Source organism: Spinacia oleracea, chromosome 5, assembly GCF_020520425.1.
Source record: "Spinacia oleracea cultivar Varoflay chromosome 5, BTI_SOV_V1, whole genome shotgun sequence".
NCBI lineage: Eukaryota > Viridiplantae > Streptophyta > Magnoliopsida > Caryophyllales > Amaranthaceae > Spinacia > Spinacia oleracea.
In genome coordinates this window covers 45,274,176-45,299,443 of record NC_079491.1, presented here as the reverse complement: position 1 = coordinate 45,299,443, position 25,268 = coordinate 45,274,176, and the positions used below count along the sequence as shown (strand labels likewise).

At 35.0% G+C, this 25,268-nt stretch overlaps 1 protein-coding gene across 1 annotated transcript; it reads left to right on the top strand.

The window, feature by feature from the left end:
- Positions 1–10,466: 10,466 nt before the first annotated feature.
- Positions 10,467–10,985, top strand: LOC130461488 (zinc finger BED domain-containing protein RICESLEEPER 4-like). Its single transcript, XM_056829605.1, has one exon. It carries the CDS (start codon positions 10,467–10,469, stop codon positions 10,983–10,985), a length of 519 nt encoding a protein of 172 aa, XP_056685583.1.
- The last annotated feature ends 14,283 nt before the right edge of the window (positions 10,986–25,268 follow it).

The following is a 25,268-nucleotide window of genomic DNA, read 5'->3' as shown; positions in this document are numbered from 1 at the left end:
ATTACACATTTGCTAACTTTCCAACACCAATTAATTTCTCATTTGATAAATATAATAGAAACCCAATTGAAAGAATTAGCCAAAATTGCACAAAAATAAATAAATAAAACAGTAATTAAGATCTGTAATAGGCTTCATAACCAACACATTTCGATTATTAAAGAAAAAAGGTAGGGAAATTTGCAGCAACAACAGAAAAGCAAATCATAGCATGCTTATCTCTTAATGAAAAACAAGGCTAAACAACAACAACTATTTCAGTCAATGAATATAATCTTGAATAACATAAACCATTATAACCCAATGTATTACCATGAAGCATAAACATTAAACACCAATGGTCCAATACAATCATAATCCACACACATTTCATACCAAGCTTGAGTCAAGTAAACTGATACATTTAATATGAATCTCTGAAGTCTAAAATGCAATAATGAAGGAATTCCCCATTATATTAATAAACCGTCATATAAATGTCCCCAAGTTAAATTAACAATCAAAATCGGAAAAAAAAATCAAACCCTAACAATCAATATCGGAAAAAAATGTATTAATTAACACAAAAAATAAGAATAATTTATGTAATCAAACCCTAAAAATACGAAATTGGGGGAAAAATCAAGAATTGGCTGAAAGCAAACCCTAAAAATACGAAATTAGGGAAAAACAAACACAAAAAGTTGGAAAACTATACCTCCTCAAACAGATTCGCGCAAGAGAGAGTAAGAGATCGAAATACTTGGGACTGTGACGGCGAGAACAGAACGCGATGGGGGAGATGAGGCGAGAACACAGACCCACCGGCGAAGACAGCGACGCAGGGCCGAGCAACGCCTGAGTTCGACGGCTGCTGAGTTCGACGGCTGAGTTCGAAGGCCAGATGCTTGGAGAGAAGGAGTTGAGAGAGCGCTGGGAAATAAAATTTTGAGATATTTTGTTAAGTGAAAAAGCTATTGACGAAATAACGTTATTGCAGCAAAAAATTTTGAAACGCGGACTTGTTGCAGGGGGCAATAGCATGTACGCTGCGATAAATGCGGGTTGTTGCTGCGGGCTTTTATTTTGTACGCTGCAACAAACACATTTGCTGCGAACATTTAAAATGTACGCTGCGATAACCCTTTAAAGGGTTTGACCCGCGTTGACCGACTGGTTGTTGAAGCGTATTTATACATGTACGCTGCAACAAGGGGGCTGCAACAGGGGTTTTTTCTACTAGTGTTTCCAAGGAGGAAACAAACAGGGGCACCACAACAACTCGAACCAATATGAGAGAGTGCATCATTGCAAGATGTGCAGTAACAATCACCCTGGTAAGAACTGCAAAGGAGAATTAGTGACCTGCAACTATTGTCAAAAAGGGGGAATAGGGAGTATGAGTGCTTCACTAAGAACATAAAGGAACAAAATAGTAATGGAAGTGGAAACCAAGTGAGGTTTAACCAATCTGGAGGTCAAAATTCAAAGCCTGGAGGGGCACAAAGCAATCAAGAGAACTATAATAAGCCTGCAAATGATAACAACAACCCGAATAAAACTCCAGGAAAGTTGTACATGATGAATCAGAATGAGGATGAACGATCTGCCGATATAGATTCTGGTACTTTTCTATTAACTCCGAGCAAGTTAAGCATTATTTAATTCGTGGTGACTTGTTCTTTTGTTTCGTCATCTGTTGTGAAAAGTCTAAAGTGAGTAGTTTTAGTGAAATAGGAATCTTGAGGATAGAATTCGTCGAAAGTGAATTTTGGTTAGCTATTCCCTGAGGTGAGTTACGAGGGCGTAACTCGTTTTCTTTAAGGGGCGTAGAATACGATAGAAATTCGCGCTTTTTACCTATTTTATGGAATTTTTATGCATTTTATTGCTTATTTTAGCAAATTTTACAAGTTGATGCAAAGCAAATAGATTCTCCGCATAAGAAAAGGTGTTCATGAGTAACACAAATAGCTTTGAGTTGGCAAAAGAGTGCACATCGGTGGCACAAGTACTTTTCTAGTAAGAATAAGTTAAAAGCTTTTGGGGAAAATGCGGGAAATTTCGTGTCAAGTTTCGGGACGAAACTTCTTTTAAGAGGGGTAGATTGTAATCCCCCGTAAATTTATAAATTTTATTAATATATTTTAACGTATATTATTTATATTTAAATATAATTTATGAATTTTAGTAATAAATATATAATTAACGTATATTTATTTTATTTTAAGTACGTTCTAAATATTTAACGATTTTTGAAATTCATTATATTTATATATTTAATGCATATTTAATGCATATTTAAATATATTCTAAATATTTTAACGTTTGTGCAATCAAGAATAATTTTAGAATTTTATGTTGAAAAGAATTTGAATTAGGAAAACTCGTTGAATTCGGAAAAACAATCCTATTTGGTTTGACTCAAACACTCAAATCCTAAAACTAAATCCTAATGCTAGCCCAATTGGGTAAAGCCCAAATAATATGACCCAAAACATGTTACTCCTTTCCTCTCTTCCAATATTACGTAAAAACAAAATCAATAAAACTTTTCTCCCTATTCACGTGAACCACAAAACCCTCTCAAGCCTCCTTGTTACTACTGTTCAGCCGCCACCCTGAACCCTCGCCGGCGACCACCGCCGTCCGCCCGCGCCGCCAGTAAGCCAATCCCTCCTCCTTCTTCGTCGTCCTTCTTCTTCATCGTTCTTTCTTTCTTTTCCTTTCGTAGTTCTCACCATTGCTTCCCTCCCCTTTGTTCGTTTCTGATTCGCGCAGCAACCCTCTCGTCGCCGCCGCAACAACCGCCTCCGTCGCTGCAACCCTGACCGCCGGTAGTCTCTCTTTCCTTCTCTTTTGTCTTTCATTCTCTTTCTTTTTCTATTTCGTTTGTGGCACTCATTCGTGCCCTGTTTATGCCGACAGCAACCACCAACCCAGCCGCTGCCGCGCCGCCGTGCCCCGGACCGCCGGCCGCCCACTCTCTTCTCTTTAGTTTGGTTGTTTTTCTTAAACCCTAAGTTATTTAAATGTTTTAATTAAGTTTATTAATTTAGTTTATGTTTCTTGAATTAAATTTATGATTTTTATGATTAAGTTATGAAATTTCAGATTATATGTTGTTGAAATTAATTTAATTATTTTCAGATTTATTAACTACGTTTAATTTAGGGTCTTAATGAAGTTTTATTAATTTAATTCATATTCCTTGAATGTAAATTATAAGTTATCATGATTAGATTATATTTTCAGATTATATATTATGTTTAAATAATAAATTTAATTTTCAGATTATGTAATTGAATTGAAATAAGGAATTTAATTATTAAAGCATGGATTTTTAAAGTTTTAATATTCTAAAATCATAATAGAATGATTATATATTATTAAAGCTATTATTTTTATGATTTTAAGAATGTTGATTATGTTTTGTGGACGTTTGAAATTATTTTATATTGCTGGAAATTTTAAAAGGGATGTTTTATTGGAGTTTAGAACGTTTTGGGATCATTAGTTTAATAGTTATTATGCTTGGAGGTTATTTAGTTAAGTTTCGATATTTGGGATGGTTCAAAATATGTTTAGGGTGTATTTAGAGTACTTTAGTATTGCTGTAAATGGTTGGATATTGATTGGGGAATTTTATTGGTTGTTTTTAGGCGGAGAATTCTTTGTAGGCGACTTTTGAATTCGTTAAAGTGACCTATCAGTTTGTTTACACAAGGTACGTACATACCGTGTGCTTGGATGTGTGTTGTATTGAGAATATGATGAATATATTTATGAACTTGTTTATGTTGGAATTTCATGTTCAATGTCGTTTAATTAATGCGTTGAGCATAGAACTTTATTTATAAGAATTGAATCATGTTAGCATGGAATATTGATGCAAGCATGTTGGTTTTGGGAACTTTATAGTATTTAATATTGGTTTAAATCTTTATTGATCGTGGTTCCTCTTTAGATTTTCACTACGTTATAAGGGCCGAGGACCTTGTTTGGTAGTTGAACCTTATACCTAATAAAGGTTTTTAAATATGGATAAAGGAAGGATTAAAATAGTTGGAATTGGCTCTTGGTTGAACGTTGTGATCACTTGTTTAATTCAAAGATAAAAGAAGTTGTGTTTACTTGTTGAATATAATATTTATGTTTGATGAGTCATAACCAAGTATTAAAAGTTAAGTCATATAAAGTGAAAATGAGTAGCAATAGATTTAGACTGTGCACGTCTAAAGTGACGGACAATCAAGAGTTGGGGTCATGGGTAGCCTATGGCTTTTTCTGGGGCCGGATTGATCACCGGTTCTATTTTTATTTAAAAGTCCCTCGATATCGCAGGTCATTGGGGTTTACGGAGTCGCGCCCGTACCTCGTCTTCCTTAGTGAAGAAGAAGAAGTTTCTAGTAGCAACTCGGTCCATTGACTATTTCAATTAAAATAATGTTATTGTTATAAAAGTCTAGTCCAGTCTAGCCTAGTCTAGTCAAGTGTGGTATTCAAATTAATATGTGTTGTTTGCCCTTACTTATCGTTTATTAGTATCATGTTAAGATTGTTTTTGTTTTAGTATGTAGTACTCAGCTTTGCTGATTACGTGCTTTTGCTTGTGCATGTTGATCATGGCTATGCCTTATTGATCCTGTGATGACCCAATCTTTGGTGAGCAGTCTCTAAGGATCAATAAGCATTGTCCATCTACAGGTTTGAAGATGATGCATCATGGGGATCGGGATTAGAGAGCTTGTATTTAGTTTCGTTTTGCTAAGTAACTTGGTTTGTTAATTTAGACTTTAAACTTATCGTACTATTTATATTCCCTTATTTTCGTTGGTTGGTTTTTGGGATTAAACCTGTAATCGATTATTTATAAACCTAAAGTTAGTTTTATGTTTTCCGCTGCAAAATTCTGAATAAGCCGTTACGTTTTCACACGGGCGATAATGCCTTGATAATTCTCTACGTTTTATATAAAAAGGTTATTTTAGAAAAGAGAGAATTGTCGGGGTGTTACACTTAACCGTTATCACGGTGGCGGTAATGCTTTAGTAATTCCTTTATTTTAAGTTGGAAAATGGTTTTATAAAAGCAAGGAATTATTAGGGTGTTACAAAGTGGTATCAGAGCTCTAGTTTGAGAGCTTCTTTGCATTAACTAATAGTGCAAAGTGGTAAATCCTTAAACTACAATTGCGGAATTTTGGATTTTCGAAAATTATTTTCCTAAAGTCAAAACGTATTATTTTGAGTACTCAATATTTTAAAGGTCAAATATCAATTATTTTGGGTCGTTTGAAATGAGTTGAAAAGTTGGATTACTACGTAAAATTAATTAATTTTTCCGAATTTTTTTTATTCGATAATTTCGAATATAATTCGAATTTATTTTAATAACTTCGGAAATTATTTTATTTAAATATCTGAATTATTTTAATTATTTACTTATTTATTTATTTATTTATTCGAATTTTTTTTCGATTTTTTTTAAAATTTTTCGGATTTCTTTTTATTTTATTTTAAATAATCCGAAATTTATTTATTTATTTATTTAATTAATCAATAATTCTTATTAATTTTCGATTTTAATTTAAATAATTTCAACTAAGTTAGGAGTTATTTCTTAATTAATTTCGAAAATTAATATTATTTTCAAGTGAGAATTGGGTAGACTAAGAAGGGCATATTAGTCTAAGAATGCATATTTTGTGACAATGTGATTTATTAAGTGCCATGTATATGTTCTAACCATGTTTTATCTTGCTTTATGTGATTAATTGCATCATATTTCATGTTGAGCATATATTTGTGCATTGAAAATTGTATGGCTCCACGAACTATTTGTTTCATCCTTTTGGGGTTGGAATTTCTATGGAAACGCGTTAGTAAGACTTTTTAGTTGTGAATTTTCAGGAATTAAGGATGCTACCTTCTAAGTTCACCAGTCTAGGATACTTAGAGAAGATGGATAATGAGACTCCTCGCATGTATGTTCAGAAGATCGTGTTTGCTTGTGACTATTTGGCTTCGACCAAGGATATGCCCCACCTTAGGCACAAAGATATGATGGCTAGTATGGTTATTCATTGTTAGCCCCATAAGAACCCTTACATAGACCTCAAGAACAAGTTCAGTGACATGCATTTTGGTGATGGTACCCCTAATTGGTACAAATATGGGACTAGTGATGGTAGGTGGAAGTATGATTTTGAGGTTCTTGCTACTATCTTAGAGGTTGCGGAAAATAGCTATGAGGATGGGAAGTATTCTGCGGGTCTAGGTATGGGCTATGGAGGAATAGAAAGTGATGGTGAGGATGGCATGATCCATGATGAGCAAGCTAGTGAGGTTGAGGAGGATAGTGATGATGATGTGGTAGAGATTGAAAATCCTAATCCTATAGTTCCTGAACCAACCATTGAGATATCCAGTGGATCTGAAGATGAGCTTGAAGAGAACAATGTGGTTGATAGTGAGCCACAACATAATGATGAGGCTATGGATGAAGACTCGGATCCGGAAGAAGACTTGGATGATCCTAATGATCAAGACTTTACTCCAGAGCAATACAAGGAAAGAAATGATCGTCGTGACGACGTTAGTCTCTAGAGAAATGTAATCCTTAGTATTATTTTTCGTTGAATAATAAAGTGGCAAAGCTACTATTTATGGTTTTTAGTTTTATTATAGTTGGAGAATAAATGTTATGGAATTAGTGGATGTAAGACTTATTCATTGGAGTTTTAATAAAAGAATAGAATTTCCTTTTCGTTATCTCTTAAGTTCAATTCTCAATTCTAAGTCTTGTGGGTATCGCAAAGGGATTAATTGTTATTTCTTCAATGAAATTTTATGTGCAAGGTGGTCTAGTAGCAATCATCTAAATTTACTTGCATCGAATAGTGGGGTGAGAAGGCCCAAAAATGGCGCCAACTCCTCCCCTAGGATGCGCCTAAACGTGTTCTTGTTGTGAGTAGGTTCGTTGTCGAACTAGTGCCTTAGTAATGTCATGTCCAACCAATATTAAAGTTAGCATTTTTATTTTATTCAGGAGAAGGGATATGGCTAACCAAGAGATTTCTGAAGTGGTTAGACAACTAGTTGAGGTAGTTCGAGACCTAGCTCAAACTAGAGCCAACCCAGTGCATGATCCGGCTGGGGAAATGTTTAAGAAAATAGCTCAAAGCAAGCCTCCACTGTATAGCGGAGAGATTGAACCAAGTGTGCTTGAAAACTGGTTGAGAGAGTTTGATAAGCTCATTGTAGCTGTGAATTGCCCCGAAAACCTTAGGGTGAACAGTGTTGTGTACTACCTAAGAGGTGAAGCTGATTTATGGTGGAAACGATGTGAGAATACCCTTAGAGCCACACCTAACTTTGGGTGGGAAGCATTCAAAATTGCACTAAGGAACAAGTTTTACCCACCTTATCTGAAGAAGCAAAAGGCGCAGGAGTTCATTGAACTCAAAATGGGGGGTCTGTCTGTGACAGAATACTATTCTAAGTTTATAGAGTTGTCTAGGTTTGCACCTAAAGTGGTGGCAACGGAAGAGCTCAGGGCTCAAAGATTTGAGAATGGTTTAACCATGGACTTACAGCTGTTGTTTTCGGGAGAGACCTTTACCTCATTAGACACCCTGTACGGGAAAGCTGCTCACCTGTATGGGTTACAACAAAGGAAGAATGGTAGTGCTGAAAAGAGAAAGGATGGCGGAAGCTCGAATCAAGGGAATAACCATAAGAATCAGGGGAATTTTAAGAACCACAAAGGAAATGGGAATTTCCAGTTTAGGGCTAACAATGGTGGTAATCGCAACAACCAAGGTGGTGGAAATCAGTCTGGAAGGAGTGGAGTACGGACCTACGACTGTAGGCGCTGTAACATGAATCACCCTGGAAAGGATTGTGATGGAAATTTGGTGACTTGTAGATTCTGTCAGAAGTTAGGCCACAGGGAGCACTACTACATTTTTAATCAAATGCGACGGTTTAAAAAAACCTAATGCGACACCTCACATAGAACCGTTGCATTAGATAGAGCTAATGCAACGGTTTCCTCCATAACACACCTGAAAGTTGGGCTAATGTAACGGTAGTGATAAACCGTCGCATTAGATTATCTAATGCAACGCCTTGTTAGGCTAATGTAACGGTAGTGATAAATCGTCGCATTAGATTTTTCCCTCCCATTATTTCCCAAAATTTCAAAACCCATACTTTCAAGCCCAAAATTATTTTCCCCCAAATTTTCAAGCCCTAACTGCTCGAATTGTTACCCGAAAAAGAAATTTACAACAGAAATTAAAAACACAAGAGAGGAGAGAGACTGAAAGAAATTCATGATGTTCGCATCAATTCGCAAACACCAATTTGCAATTCGTAGTTCTAGGGTTTAGAGGGTTTGTAATTCGCAAGTGGAGGGATTAGAGGGTCTGCAATTCATAGTTCGAGGGTTTAGAGGTTCGCAACACCACCACGAAGAAGGTTTAGAGGTTCACAACACCACCACGAAGGAGGTTCGCAACACCACCACGAAGAAGGTTCGCAACACCACCACGAAGAAGGAAGAGGACGGCGAATGAAGGAGACGGGCACAGATACATAAACTCTCACAAGGTTTGCTATTTCGATTAAATTTCTGGCCCAATTTCTTGAATTACGTTTAAGGTTTGCCTATTTAGGATTTTGATGATTTTCAATGATGGGTTTAACATGTCATCTCTTTACAATTTCAATGGGTTTACTTTACTTCAAAGATGAATTTGATTTTCGCATGCCTTTGTGCTTAAACGTTCTCTGATTTTGTATATTGTTTTTCCTGAGCATTTTGTTTTTTTTACTCAAATAGCTTAGTTATACTGGAAAACTGCTACCCTTATAGGAAGAGTGATAAAACGTAATTTGAGATGGTTTTATGAGTTGCAGAATGGCTTTTGAAGTGTTTTGTGTTTGGTAGGTGTTGCAGTTAGTACGTGAGAGGGAGCTGTAGCTGTGTTAGATATTAGCAAGTTTTTAATATATCAGAGTTGAAAACATATGCAGCTTCCGGCACGTAAGTGTTTCTTCTGCAAAATTCACTTCATAATTTTTGTGTACCCCTAAATGCGTAATTTCTCTATCCTAGAGGTCGGAACTAGGGGTGAGAAAAAAAAACGGGTACCCGGTACCGGACCCAGAACCGCTAGGAACCGCCGGGTCCGGATCCGGAACCGGACCCGCTGGGACCGGTTCTGGTTTCTAAATATTGGAACTGGTTAGAACCGGTTCCGGTTCTGGTTCTTAGTTTTTTGGACCCGGTACCCGGTGGGTACCCGTTGGGACCGGTTCCAATACCGGGTACCCATTGGAACCGGTTCCAGGACCGGGTACCCGGTACCAAATTATTTAATGACAGATCCAGTTCACATTTTTGGGCTAAATTCATAAATCCAGCCCATACAATAAATCCTACCAAACTAACGTTACTTTTCAATATCACTTCTCACATTCTCTCTTACTGTTTATTTTGCCTCCTCTAAAACCCTAAAAACTCTTAGTCTCTCTCCCTCTCATTTTAGATCTAAAACTTACCTTCCAGTGGCTTCCATGGTTCCATCTCTTCTACTGTAAATCTTCAAATCTCAATTTAAGGTATGTTATTTATTATCTCTCCTAGCTTTTTCATTGTTTATATTTGTGCGTTTGTAATATTTCGTTTTAGTTATTTTGTAATTCGTTTTTTGTATTTGATTTTCTTAATTTAACAGAAGGAAATTCTTCAAATTCGTCTCGGGATACTAGGTATCTTTCTCTATTTATCTCTTCAATTTTGTTGTAATTTTTTTTGAATTAAAAATAAAATTCTGGACAAAATGTCGTACTTTGCAGATAATCAATGATATTATCCTAAAACTAATAAATATGATCTTCTAAGAGGTTTTGCACAAGTGTTAATCTTCAGGTACGAAGTTACGGAGTTACGACTAAAGTCATTAAGAAATCTAATTTCTAATTACAAATTAATTCGAAAAATTAAAGAACCCTTTACCGATTAAAGTTCCACATATGTTAGTCACTGATAAAATGAGAAAATTACTTTGTTTGATTATAGCCATATTATCTCCCATAAAGACAAGGCTTGCAATGACACGTCAATTTAATGAATCATGGTGAAATACAAACAATTTGAGAAAAAGGAACTACATTATTTAAATAGCTTTGGGGTTTTTTATATAGTTTCGTATACTTTGGGTTTATTAGTTTTAATAATCTTTTGTCAATTTAGTCAAATTAGATTGTTAAGTATTAATTATTTAATTAAAATTTGTTTAGTTAACAACTCATTTAGTAAAGTATGTAATATGATTATGTGATATTGTAATTTGCAAGTTGTCTTGTTTTTAGTTTTTTTTTCTCCCGAAGTTTTGATTTTATTTTTTTCCCACTTTGTTGTAAATTAGAGTTTAGATACTTATGTATATTGTGTTTAAATGACATACAGTTGCTACAATGTCTGGAAATATACCGGATAGGGGTCCTGGAGATGGTGAAAGTGATGTTGATGGAGCAACAAATACAACTAAGAAGCCACCAAAAGTTGGTGACAAGAGGAAGTCGGAGTATTGGGGCCATTTCTGGGATGTTCTAGATCCTACAACTGGTAAACTTGTGAGTGCTAAATGCAAATATTGTCATAAATTAATAACTGCGAATACAAATAATGGCACATCATCTTTAAAAAAACATCTGAATTCATGTATGAAATACCCGGCAAATACTGATAAAAAACAGAAGCTTATCTCTGTTTTTAGACCTTCTCAAACAGATAGTGCAACAATCTCCAGTTGGGAATTTGACCAAGATTCGTGTAGGTATGCTCTTGCAAGAATGGTTATTGTTGATGAGCAACCATTCTCTATAGTTGAACGTGATGGGTTTAGATATTTTTGTAATGCTGTTGTTCCACAATTTCATTATTCCTTCACGTTTTACAGTTGCAAGAGACGTAAAAAAGTTGTATATTTGTGAGAGGGAGAAATTACAAATAATGCTTAAAGGTTTGAAATCAAGAGTTTCTCTCACCACTGATTGATGGACATCCATTCAAAATTTCAATTACCTTTGTTTGACTGCTCATTTCATTGATGATAGTTGGAAATTGCATAAGAGGATTTTGAATTTTCAGTTAATGGATAGTCATAAAGGTAAAGAAATTGGGAAAGTTGTAGAGGCATGTATTCTTCAATGGGGTATTGAAGATAAATTATCTAGCTTAACAGTCGATAATGCAAGTTCCAACGATGTTGCTGTGCTATACTTGAAAACCATTTTTCATGAAAAACTTGTTTTAGGGGGTGGTTATTTTCATATGAGATGTGCTGCCCATGTTTTGAATTTGATAGTAAAAGATGGTTTGGCTAAGGTGAAGAGCTCAATAATTAGAATTCGTGGTGCGGTTAGATATGTGAGGAGTTCTCCTTCTAGAGCTAAACTATTTGCTCGTTGTGCTGTGATTGTAAAAGTTTCTTGTAAGAGCTCGGTTTGTCTTGATGTGTCTACAAGATGGAACTCTACTTATCTCATGCTTGAGAGTGCTTTGAAATTTGAAAAGGTTTTTAATCGCTACAAGGAAGATGACAATGATTTTGCAACGGAACTTAAGGAAGGAGTTCCAATAAAATCAGATTGGGATAATGCTAGGGTGTTGGCTTTGTGTTTGAAACAATTTTATGAGGCCACTAAAAGAATGTCTGGTAGCTTGTATGTCACTGCTAACATGCATTTTCATGAGATTTTTAGTGTTCTTACTTCTTTGATGGAATGGGAAAAGTCTACAAATGTTGATCTTTATAATATGGGTAAGCAAATGAGGGAAAAATTTGACAAGTATTATGGAGATCTTAGTAAGACAAATGTCATGATGTTAGTTGCGGTTGTGCTTGATCCTCGTTATAAGTTTAGATTTGTCAAATTTTCACTTAAGAAGCTTTTTCCTCTTGATTATGTGAAGGTAGAGACTATGTGTGATCATTTGCATAATGTGTTGCAAAAGTTGTTTGATTTTTATAATGCTAGTGTGTCTTCCTCTTCAAAAAATAGTAATCATGATACTAGATATTCAAGTGTGAATGTGGATGGAAATATGAATGATAAGGCCATGGAAAGGGAGCAAATGAAAAAAATTTATGATGAATTTGATGAGGAGGATGTTGTGGGAGTTATGGGAAAAGGTGAACTAGAGAGTTACCTTGATGAAGCTAGAGAAAAAAGGGAGGAAGGAGAATCATTTGATATATTGGAATGGTGGAAGATGAAAAGTGATAAATACAAGGTACTAGCAAAAATGGCTAGAGACATCTTAGCTATACCGGTTTCAACAGTTTCTAGTGAATCCGCTTTTAGTACTTCGGGACGTGTTCTAGATCAATTTCGTAGTAGTTTGGGTCCAAAGACGGTAGAAGCTCTAATTTGTGCCCAAGATTGGTTAAGGGCATCTGATATATGCATTGATATTGAGAGGTTACTTGAAGATGTTGAGAAATACGAGAAGGTAATTATTTTTATGATATGTTTTACATTTATCTATTTAATTAAAAATATGGCTTAATAAGTTTAACTTGCTTTGTAAATTTTCAGAATTGGACGATGGTGATATTTCACAAGATGATGAGACTATCGGAAACAATTGATGCTACTTTTCTTTCCTTTGTTTTCTTGGTAAGACAACTTGTATTTGATAAGCAATTAAGCATTATCTTTAAGTTTTTTCAATTCTATTTTTACGCAAATTTTGTTGATGTAAGAGATCAATTTTATAAGAGAACTCACTTTGTATTTTTTTTGGCATGTTTTGAATTAGAAAGGCAAGGACCTATGGAAGTATGGAGCTATGGAGCTACAAAACTATGGAGCTATGGAGTATCTTATTGCTGTAGTTTATTTGTGAATTTGTGTGGATTTTCTATGTAGACTTATATGTATGGATCTTCAATTTGTGTAATTTGGTGAATTTGAAGACTCTACAATCACTTTGTTGACCTTGTTAAGTTGTTGTTTATTGAACTTTCAAGCTTGTATTCAAGTTGAAGACTATGCCAGTAGGTGTTTGTTGTATTATACTATTATTTAAGCTTCCCCCATAATTTGGTATTAAAAACAGGTGAAAATGATGTAGAATATTATTGGCAAAAATGGTAAAAAGTATGCAGAAAATGAACCGGGTACCCGGTATTGGAACCGGTACCCACCGGTTCCGGGACCGGTTCCAAAAATACAGGATCCAGTTAGTACCGGTTCCAAGACCAGTTTTGATTTCTCGGACCCGGTTCTAACCGGTTCCGGTTCCGGTTCCGTGACTTTTGACCGGGTACCCGGTCTTGCTCACCCCTAGTCGGAACTTTAGGTGGATTAGCTATTGGTGTGAAGCCTATTGGGTTGTATAATCTGGTTTTAGAACAATGAATTATACAAATTAGTAAGTTGTTATTCTTATCTATATGTGAAGTAAAAAAATCATCAAAGAGTAAGTTTATGCACTTTTTCTTTTTGGTTTTACTAAATTTTGGTCTGCTTTCTTCAGATACTTTTGCAATTAGTATGAAGGATTATGGAGTAGTATTTTATGTGAAGGGTGAAAATTTATGGAGGACTATAAATTAGTTTCCTAATTAACCTTTCACCTAGTACTTTTAATTCCCTCGATATCTTATAGGGTCCTGTTTTTCCTCTTACTTAAGGAATTTTTTTGGCAATAATTAGTTTATGATGTTCAGAAAAGAGTTGTCACAAATAGTAATGGTTTATGATTGTATTTCCTAAAATGTCAATCTTCAATTTATTTGAGTGGTAGCCTGGTAGAGACTAGGGAGGTGATAAAAGAACATAACTAATTCCATCTTAGAGATTCATGTTTATGATCTGATTGAATGTAAATAAACTTGAGATAGTCTTGGTAATATGATGAGAGACTGTTTGTCAATCAGGCACTAGTTAACTACCATCTTCTCCTGCAACTTTGACAGAAATGCCTATAACTATTCAAACTGATACGGAAAAATCGCAACACTATGAACTCCCTACTTCCTTTTTCAAGCTTGTTCTAGGAAAACATCTCAAGTACAAGTAAAAACATTGGTGTGTTCTTTTTTACAATGTAGCATGCTAATAGAACTACGAAAACGTGCATTTTTGAACTGCTGATTATCGGTAATTAACTTTTTTGTTCTGCACTCATTCGTTCTGCCTCTAGATTGCAGTTGCTGTTATTTTTCTCATAAGCAGCAAAATCTAGATGGTGCAGAGAAAAAAATGTTAGATTTATATCAGGTCAGGAATACAAGATGGTAATACCGCTCTTGATGTTGGATGTGGATGGGGGTCACTCTCCTTGTACATTGCACATAAATATGGTAATTGTAGGGGTTACAAGAATTTGCAATTCAGTAACGCAGAAAGCACATATTGAGGATCGGTGCAGGTGTGTCCTTCATTCATCTTCATCGTACACATTGAGGATCGGTGTAGAAAAACTGATGGTTAACATCTCTAAATTGAAAATACTAACTTGATTGTAATTTGTAAGAAGAAGAGAGCATATTTATGGCTAAGACAATAGGTTTCTAAGGCGTGTGTATTGTTGTTTTCCAGGCATCTTCAACCTGGGTCATGAAGTTTCTGTATCTACAGACTACATGTACTGCACCCAAAAATGGTAAGACTTCGTTAATGCAAAAATTTAAGGTCAATAAAGCTCCTAAACTTGACTTATGTAGAAGAAAATCAATAAGCTTTCTTGTGCTATCCAATAAGGGCATTGATCTCCTTGCTGAACTACAAGTCTAACAAGTCATTGAGACAGTCTAAGGGTGTGATTCCTAGAAAACAGACCCATTTAGATCCTACAGTTCTTAGAGAGGCCTATAACAGGTGCTGAAAAATCTGTGCTCCGAATTCTACAAGCTTGGGTATTTTACCTGTCTTGTTCCATTCTACTTGTGATTCTTAGTACTCGGCTCCAGACCTGTAACTTAGTTCATGCCTTTTTGTTTTGAATCTTGGTACATGAAATTTAGGAAGAAAGCAAATATGGTCTATATATGGTGCAGTCTCTCACTCTCCCTAAATCTAATTCCTTTCAACTAAAGCTACCCTGGTCTAGCAACACAATGTTTTAGGAAGTCCGTTAGTTTCTCTGTGCCTCTAGGAAGCAGTAGCCATCTAGGTGGTGTTTTTGTTGTGATCTGCTTTCTGCTAGTATTTCAGTTGGATGATTTCTTGTTGTTTTTTTTGGGCGTGTTCTTTTTGTTTTGCTGCTGCTGCTTTAGTTTGAGTGCCTGGTATTGAAATTACTTGAAATTTTTATTCATATTCTAACTTATTTTTACTTTCTAATTTCTTTCATATCTCGTTTGACATATAGGACTATAGGTACATGAAAGAATGTGGATGGAGAATTTGAAAATGAATGTAGAAAGAACGAATGCTAAAGGTGTTGGGCTCTTAGCTAAGAAAATACTACAAGAAAAAACTCATGGTTCGGGTTTTCCAAATGGAAATCACAATAACTAGGTGGAAGAACGAAATGATGACTCGAGTATGATGGAGGCGGTAATGAGGATGAAAATACTAGCATCATGGTAATTAAAAATTTCACTTGTCACAAAAAAGGTAAAAAAATTGAAACTACTATTTATTTGCTGAAGTCTTAAATTCTGTTGTCTATGCTGCTATTTATATGCTGGTTTTCATGAGACTCACCTGTAACATATTTTGGAAAAAGTTATGCTCACTACAACTCTGGAAAAAACATTAATGAAAATTTTAGAGTTTTGGCACTTGGCATTATGAGTCGTATGACATGTAAACAGTTCTTGTTCCACAAATGCCTGGTGCAATGCATTCATTTTTTAGCTTTTATAGGTTTCTTCTTGGAGAACGGTTGTATTACTTTGCGTTTTTCCTGCTAATTTAAGCCTTCTGAATCCAAACCATTTTGGAGTTTTCGTTTCTTAAGATGGTTACAGAAATATAGCGGAAGTGTTACTTTTACTTGTATTAATATGTTTTGCTTACTTGGTTACCCTTCTCTTTTCTGCATCTTATCTCTCTGTTATTGGCATTGCTTCAATTATTAGTGTTTTTCTATGTTCTAAAGTATTTAAGTTTTACTGTTAGTGTTCAATCTGAATATTACCTTTTACATTGGCTTGAAAGTTATCATGATCCTGGTTTTGGCTATTTCAACTAGGGACAGTTAGTTTGGGTTTTATGACAGTGAAAAAGGAAATGCAGTATCTTTTCTGTGCTTAGAATGACCTTGCCGTCTTGTTCTTTAGGTCTACTCACTCCTTTTTTCTATTGTTAGGCAATACTTCTTCGATTTGGATTGCCTACAGTCTGCAGCCAATTGTCATTCAAAACTGCAGTTTCTAAAATGATCATGTATCCAAAAGTTAGAGTTTTCAATTTGCTTAAATTCACCAAGTTGCTCACTGACTTTTTTTTGTTCCGATCTATTTTTTTTCCTTCATATTTGGAAAGTCATATGCTTGGCAGTGTTGTTAGGTTATGATACATATGACAGTTCATAAATCATGCGGAAAAACCATAAAGCCAGAAAAGCATATTATTTACACATAATCATTTAGCATAGAATTGATGCATACATGTTGTAGCGTGCCTTCCCTAGCTGCGCCCGAACCGAACAAGAACAAGTCTTTAGGACTCCAAATGTCGTCCCTCCGTAGATAGTCCACAGTACGTCCAGATCCGCCTCAAGTTAGACCAACTAGAATCGCCCTTAAGGTTACTAGGAATTTCGGCTATGTGATTGCAAGTGTATGGCTGATTTTTCTTTCAAAAACTTACCCTTTGAATACTTCAATCGTGCCTGCAAATAATGACCCTAGGCCCTTATTTATAGAGGTATGCAAAAGGAACTGGAATCCTATTAGGATACTAATTAGTTAAACTAGAATCCTAGTAGGACTCTAACTAATTAATTTTATCCTTTTAGGATTAGGAATTTAATCATCAAACAAATCCTATACAATTTAGGTTTCGTATGTGAACACAAACTCTACACGAGCATGACCCACGAGTGTGCAGGCCATGACCGCGCACAGCCCACACGGCCGCTCGGCCCACGCGAGCCGCAAGCCCACGCGAGCAGCAGCACCACTCGCTGCCCATTGCTGCGCGCGCTGCCATGGCCTGCTGGGCCTGGCCTTGCGCTGGGCCTGGCGTGGCCTTGGCTGTTCGTGTGGCACGCTTGGCTTGCTGGGCGATGGCCTGGCTTCGTGCTGGGCCCTCGTCCGGCAGGCCTCGTCCGATGCTTATTCGTACAATACGCTTCCGATTAAATTCCCGGTTCCGGAATTCATTTCCGATACGAGCAATATTTAATATTTCCGATTCTGGAATTAATTTCCGTTTCGAACAAATATTTAATATTTCCGTTTCCGGAATTATTTTCCGATTCCGATAATATTTCCGATTCTGACAATATTTCCGTTTCCGGCAATATTTCCGATTCCGGCAATATTTCCATTTCCGATAATATTTTCCGATACGTACCATATTTCCGTTTCCGGCAACATCTACGACTTGGATAATATTTATATTTCCGATACGATCCATATTTCCGTTTCCGGCAATATCATCGTTTCCGGAGTATTCATTTCTTGCTTGTGACGATCTCAGCTCCCACTGAAACAAGATCCGTCGATTCCGAATATCCATAGATAGAGTATTTAATGCCATTAAATACTTGATCCGTTTATGTACTATTTGTGTGACCCTACGGGTTCAGTCAAGAGTAAGCTGTGGATTAATATCATTAATTCCACTTGAACTGAAGCGGCCTCTAGCTAGGCATTCAGCTCACTTGATCTCACTGAATTATTAACTTGTTAATTAATACTGAACCGCATTTATTAGACTTAACATAGAATGCATACTTGGACCAAGGGCATAAAAGGTTACAAGCAAATTCACGGTGTGGATTGTGTTGAAACCTCATGCATAATCGTAATGCTCAAGTCTATAATTCAAGCAATGATTGCATATTGGTACATATGGCAATTGGATGACAAAACATCTTCCTCAGTCAAATGTTGGAAGAAACTATGTACATGGTATGTCATAGGATTTGTGGATCCAAATAAATGCTCGAAAAAGAAAGCTAGCTTATAGAATCTAAGTACAGATTTAAGCAAGCAATTGGGAATTGGAAGTGTATTTTAGTGAAGCTAATAAGTATTTTAGTTTCATAAAATGTACATAATTCTTATAGATATATAAAAAGTTTAGTGGGAGTACGTGAAACTTATTTGGTCCTATGTGTATCACACACATATCTCTCTATTGTAAAATAACATTCAAATGCTAATGACTTAGATTTGAGATTATTCATCAATGATGGACCATGGCGAAACTTAGTACATACTGGGTATTAAGATCTATTTACAAAGATCTTATGATATTGTTTTGGATTAAGTAATGGCATTTACTAAATCAAACACGAAAGTCTCCATTGGAGATATTCGACCCATGTGAATAAATCTAAGTAAAGGATGTTTGAACTATGTATAAGCATTTACTAAGTTAAACATCAAAGAGTCTACATGAGATTCTTAACCTATATTATATGTCAAAGAATTTAGCTGAATTTAGTATCTACTGAAACTAGATAAGCTAAAGTTACATGAATAGAATTCAATTGGGAATTATTCTGCAAAAGAATTTATCATGTATGATATAATATGAGGATCGCCAAAAACGTATCGTATGACGTTAGGCATGCCGAACATATACCAATCTCTATTGATCTAAGTGAAGATCAACTAGATTGAGATCAAGATTACTTATGGTACTTGAAAAGGTACATAGGAATAGTTCTTGATTCAAGAAAATAAAGATATGCTAAATATTGATGCTACACGCATAAACACTGGCAAAGGATCAAGAAAGATCCCTTTGAAGTTAACCATTGACAAGGACGAGCTATAGAGCATTGTCTTTTGAAATGGCAACATGAATTGGAGACCATGAGTTGTTGCGTGGGAAATTAAAATATTAATTTCTATGTTCTAAGATACAGCTGGAAAGTATTCCACATATATGTGAACTGCTTGGATAAGTAAATCCAAACAAAGCATCACTAGCAACCTAAATAGTTGATGTAAATATTATCCAAGTCGTAGATGTTGCCGGAAACGGAAACATGGTACGTATCGGAAAATATTATCGGAAATGGAAATATTGCCGGAATCGGAAATATTGCCGGAAACGGAAATATTGTCAGAATCAGAAATATTATCGGAATCGGAAATAAACTCCGGAATCGGAAATTTAATCGGAAGCGCGTCGTACGAATTAGCATCGGACGAGACTTGCTAGACGAAGGCCCAACACGAAGCCAGGCCTACGCTCAGCAAGCCCAAGCGCGCAAAAACATGCTGCCAAGCCACGCCCGGTCCAGCGCAAGGCCAGGTCCAGCAATGGCCTTGGCGCGCGCGCGGGGCTGCGACGAGTGGGCTGGCGCTGTGCGTGGGCCGCAAGGCCTGCGTGCGGTGCTAGCGTATCACTCGAAGTGTGTTACTCGAATCCTAAGGCTACCGGGATTTGTCATATGATTAAATCTAATCCTAAAAGATTTAGTTTATTTAATTAGAGTCCTAGTAGGATTATAATTAAATAAATTAGTATCCTAATAGGATTCCAAATCCTTTTCCATAACTCTATAAATAGGTGCCTAGGGTCACAAATTTACAGTGAGTATTCAAGTATTCAAAGTGATTTTTGAGAGCAAAAATTCAGTCATACAATTGCCTATAAAGTGCCGAAAATTCTAAGTACCTTAAGGGCGATCCTAGTTGGTCAAGCTTAAGGCGGATCCGGACGTGCTGTGGACTATCTACGGAGGGACGACACTTGGAGTCCTAAAGACTTGTTCTTGTTCGGTTCGGGTGCAGCTAGGGAAGGCACGCAACAAAGAGTATGCATCTAAACTATGCTAAATGATTATGTGTAAATAATATGCTTTCCTGGCTTTATGGTTTTTCCGCATGATTTATGAATTGTCATATGTATCATAACCTAACACTTCTCACTTGTTGCATAGGTTTAGTTATCATGCTTTGCCAATCTTAATATCCTTTTTATCGAATGTTCTTCGAGATATGATGATAAGATCTTTTGAGTATGTTTATTTTGTTGATCTAGTCTTTCTTGCTACATCAATGGTACTACGCATTTTGCAATGAAGAACCATTAAGTCAACAGACATGTGATCTTCCCAAGTTCAATGAAGAACTCATTAATATAAAGAACTCTGTTTTATTGCTTCTTAGGCAATAAGTACTTTTACTTCAACTATTTAGGTTGCTAGTGATGCTTTGTTTGGATTTACTTATCCAAGCAGTTCACATATATGTGGAATACTTTCCAGCTGTATCTTAGAACATAGAAATTAATATTTTAATTTCCCACGCAACAACTCATGGTCTCCAATCCATGTTGCCATTTCAAAAGACAATGCTCTATAGCTCGTCCTTGTCAATGGTTAACTTCAAAGGGATCTTTCTTGATCCTTTGCCAGTGTTTATGCGTGTAGCATCAATATTTAGCATATCTTTATTTTCTTGAATCAAGAACTATTCCTATGTACCTTTTCAAGTACCATAAGTATTCTTGATCTCAATCTAGTTGATCTTCACTTAGATCAATAGAGATTGGTATATGTTCGGCATGCCTAACGTCATACGATACGTTTTTGGCGATCCTCATATTATATCATACATGATAAATTCTTTTGCAGAATAATTCCCAATTGAATTCTATTCATGTAACTTTAGCTTATCTAGTTTCAGTAGATACTAAATTCAGCTAAATTCTTTGACATATAATATAGGTTAAGAATCTCATGTAGACTCTTTGATGTTTAACTTAGTAAATGCTTATACATAGTTCAAACATCCTTTACTTAGATTTATTCACATGGGTCGAATATCTCCAATGGAGACTTTCGTGTTTGATTTAGTAAATGCCATTACTTAATCCAAAACAATATCATAAGATCTTTGTAAATAGATCTTAATACCCAGTATGTACTAAGTTTCGCCATGGTCCATCATTGATGAATAATCTCAAATCTAAGTCATTAGCATTTGAATGTTATTTCACAATAGAGAGATATGTGTGTGATACACATAGGACCGATTAAGTTTTATGTACTCCCACTAAACTTCTTATATATCTATAAGAATCATGTACATTTTATGAAACTAAACTACTTATTAGCTTCACTAAAATATAGTTCTAATTCCCAATTCCTTGCTTAAATCTGTACTTAGATTTTATAAACTAGCTTTTCTTTTCAAGCATTTATTTGGATCCACAAATCCTATGACATACCATGTACATAGTTTCTTCCAACATTTGACTGAGGAAGATGTTTTGTCATCCAATTGCCATATGTACCAATATGCAATCATTGCTTGAATTATAGACTTAAGCATTACGATTTTGCATGAGGTTTCAACACAATCCACATCGTGAATTTGCTTGTAACCTTTAGCAACTGATCTAGCTTTGTGTGTGAACACAATTTCATGTTTGATGGTTTTTATCCTTAAAAAAAATTTGCAACCAATAGGTGTGAAACTATTCTTGCAAATCAACAAAATTTCAATTTTGTCATCAAAACATTGAGTATGTTTTATGGCCTCTAACCATTTAAAACATTTGAGTCTATATATGGCCTTTAACCATTTTAGGGAATCAGGGTTTCGTCATAGCTTTCTTACAGGTCACAAACTCATTAATCTACATGATAATAGTTTGACTGCAAGCTGTAGGTTTCTTCACTATCTAATAGAAGAATTGCATAGTTTCAGTGACCTGAACTCTATGCCTACTTGGGTATAGAACATCAAACAATAGAATATCAATAGCCACTTGAAAGTCCTTTGAATATTCTGTTCTCCTTGAAGCACTTGTAAAGTCTTCTAAGAGAAGTCTATTCTTTAAAGCCACTTCTAAAGTCCTTAAAGAATAAGTTCGGGTTTTCTGAAGCACTTCGAAAAGCCTCCGGAATGTCCGTTTATGTTTGTTGTTCGCCTCGAAAACTTTCGAGGTCTATTTTCTCCCACTTGTCATTTTGGAAACGAATCTCCAAAAGGACATTATTTCGAGCAAACAAACATTATGTTCTCAAAAATTCGTGGTAGAAACAATACCCTTGTGTCTCATTTGAATAAATCACAATGAAACATATATCTATACTTGGGCCTTAGTTTGTCGAATGACAAACACTAAGCTCCCACTGAGTTTTGCAACTCTCTAGATATATTTTATGAAAAGTTATTCTGAAATTACTTTTCAATAGCTTTGACGAATTTGGTTAAGTTTGGTGGTAGTTGAGCATTTTGTTTTAGAAATTATAGGAAAAGTCTTTATGATTCATCATTGATCGAATCAAGTACTAATTTACTTCGATCATTCCAACGTAGATATGCCATATCTTATGGAGCTAGATTGTGAAATTACAACACACAATCATTGATGATCATATTTGGTCTCAAGTAATCATCAACATGATCTAACCTAGATCTTTATGATTTCTTGCCAAGTGGATTTTATACTTCTGAATCTTTGAACTAGCCAAACAGATTCAACTTATATCACATTTGAGTAAATAAACCTATATTCACTCAAATCCATAATAAAGTCATAAAATCTTTCTTTAGCTTTGAACTCTATTGTCTAGGCGTTCTAACAATAGTTCATATCTTTTGTTACTTTCAACAAGTAAGACTAGTTGTCTTAAATTGATTTAGAAATCAATGAACTTTCAAAAGTCCATCAAAATAGAGCTTTTGAATGTTAACTTATTGATATGGTCTAAGCAACAATGCCAAAGATTAGTGGAACTCAAATCAAGGGGTTGATTTGAACCTAGTAAAGTTCTTTAAAGAGTTGTTTGTTTTAATCAAGCATATTGACTCAACCCGTAAATGACCATTTTATTCAAATAAACAAACAAACAAGCATTGTTTTTGTTCTTCTGAATGTGAGTCTTTCTATGTTTGAAGCAGAAATTTAGGTATGCTGATTATGGAACAAAATAGCCATTAAGTTCCAGCCTTGAAAGGACTTAAAACAAACTAGATGACCCTACAACTAATGTAGCATTGCCATGCTTCATTTCCCACTTGTAGGTCATTAGTGTAGCCTAGCTTCCATTGTTTGAGTTATTACCGAAGTAAGAACCTCAAGCGGTATATGATACCAAGGAAGTTTGATTGCTAGGTCACTTCTCTTTAAACATAAACTTATAGGTAGAAACGGAATCGTAAATTCCTTTCATTTGTTCCTTGTTTTCCTATTTCTTGTACCCTTTCTTATAGTCTTAAGAATTGAATTCTATAGTGTTGACTTTTATACTTTGTTAGACATGTCCGATGTCATTCCAACAGAGTTCTTACCAATTTACTTATGTTGAATATTCTGTTTCAACTAGATGATCTTACCAGAAGCTTCTAAAGTTCTCTAAGCATCAATCTATTCGAATGTCTAGGGACTAGATTCATTCGAGAATTAAATGGACAAAGATATTAGGTTGTTAACCATTGGTAAAGCTGAGTGTTTAAACTCAATGCTTTATGATCTCAAAACTACATTGTATTTTGAATTCACAAGCACCAATCGGTTTGCCATTCGATTTTTATACTCGAAAACAACCATAAAAGTCGCTAAAAGAAACGTACATTTTAAATTGCTCATTTTCTCTCATTTCCGTGAATCGTTCTTGGATTCACTACCAATCGAGGAAATTTACTGTTACCTTTCTAAAAGGATTTATTGCAGTGCAAGATATTTAACAATAATTAAAACATACATTGAAGCATGCAAAGTCTAAACATTTATTATGAATAATAACTTGAAATTAAAGCAATCATGCAATTCAAACAAGTTATTAGCATTTTATTCGAATTATGTGTTCCGGCAGGTGTGAATAAAATGATTCCAAGACCCTAAAACCATTGAAGAATTAAGCACAGTTTGTCGACTCAATTCTAAAACATTTTAGGTAAGCAAAAGCTTTTTGCTAATAGTCTAGAAACTACTCTTGGTTGATAGGTACGTCTAAGAACTTATTAGGTAAACCTATCGATTTTGCCACGACATAAAAGGACTCCTTACTTATATCGTTGAGTTTCACCAAAACTAACATGTACTCACAATTATTTGTGTACCTTGCCCCTTTAGGACCAATAAGTAACACCTCGCTGAGCGAAAACTATTAATAGATTGATGTAAAGGATATCCAAGCAAGTGTATATTTTGGCATGACACCTTTTAACTCAATTTTTAAGTTTGGAACTTAAGGCTCTTACTATGTTGGTTAGATTTTAAGTGAACTAAAATCCTTAATCATGCAACATAATCAAGCTTTGATCTCATGCATATTTAAGACATATTTAAAAGCAATAAATAACTTAAAACATGCATAAGATAAATGTGATCTAGTATGGCCCGACTTCATCTTGAAGCTTTAACTTCAAAGTCAGTCTTGAAAATCTCCGTGGGAGGCACCATTTTCTTCAAATAGAATAAGCTATAATTAAAACTAATTACAACTATTTGATGGTACGCAGACCATATTTGAATTGAAAAACAACTTTGGTACTTTAGACCAATTACATTCAAATTAATGGTACGCAAGCCATATTTTCTATCCTATTTGGGCCATACTAGTCACTTCATAACCTGCAAAACATTACATATACAATATATACCATTCACCCATTCATTAACATGAATGACCCACATAGCTGGTTAGTAAAACACATTATGCATCACATAAACATTTGCAGCAATTAATCAAGGGCACCAATAATCTACAAATTATTCAGTCCTTATTAATTCTAATCAAGTTGTTTTAACCTTAAGGATTTGTAGACCTAATCAAGAGTTTATGACTAAAAAGGGCTCCCACTTAAACTAATAAATTCATATGCTTTACTAATTTTAATCATAAAAATGTATTTCTAGTCTAACCGGAAACATACAAATTTAATTAAAATTTAAAGCTCATATAAATTTATAATTGAATCCAAAAATTTAATTTAATTTCAGTCGTATTTAAATTAATTCATGATTTTAATTTTAGTAAAATAATTAGAATAAATAAAATTTATTATAATTACAATATTCAAAATTAAAATCCAAGAAAATAATTTAAATTATTAATTTTAAAATTAATTAAAATTACGTAAACTGAAAATTTCAAATTAAAATTTCAAAACG

Bases quoted from the DNA above. Each gene is read 5' to 3' on its own strand.
- LOC130461488 (XM_056829605.1), top strand. From the start codon at position 10,467: ATGTCTGGAAATATACCGGATAGGGGTCCTGGAGATGGTGAAAGTGAT.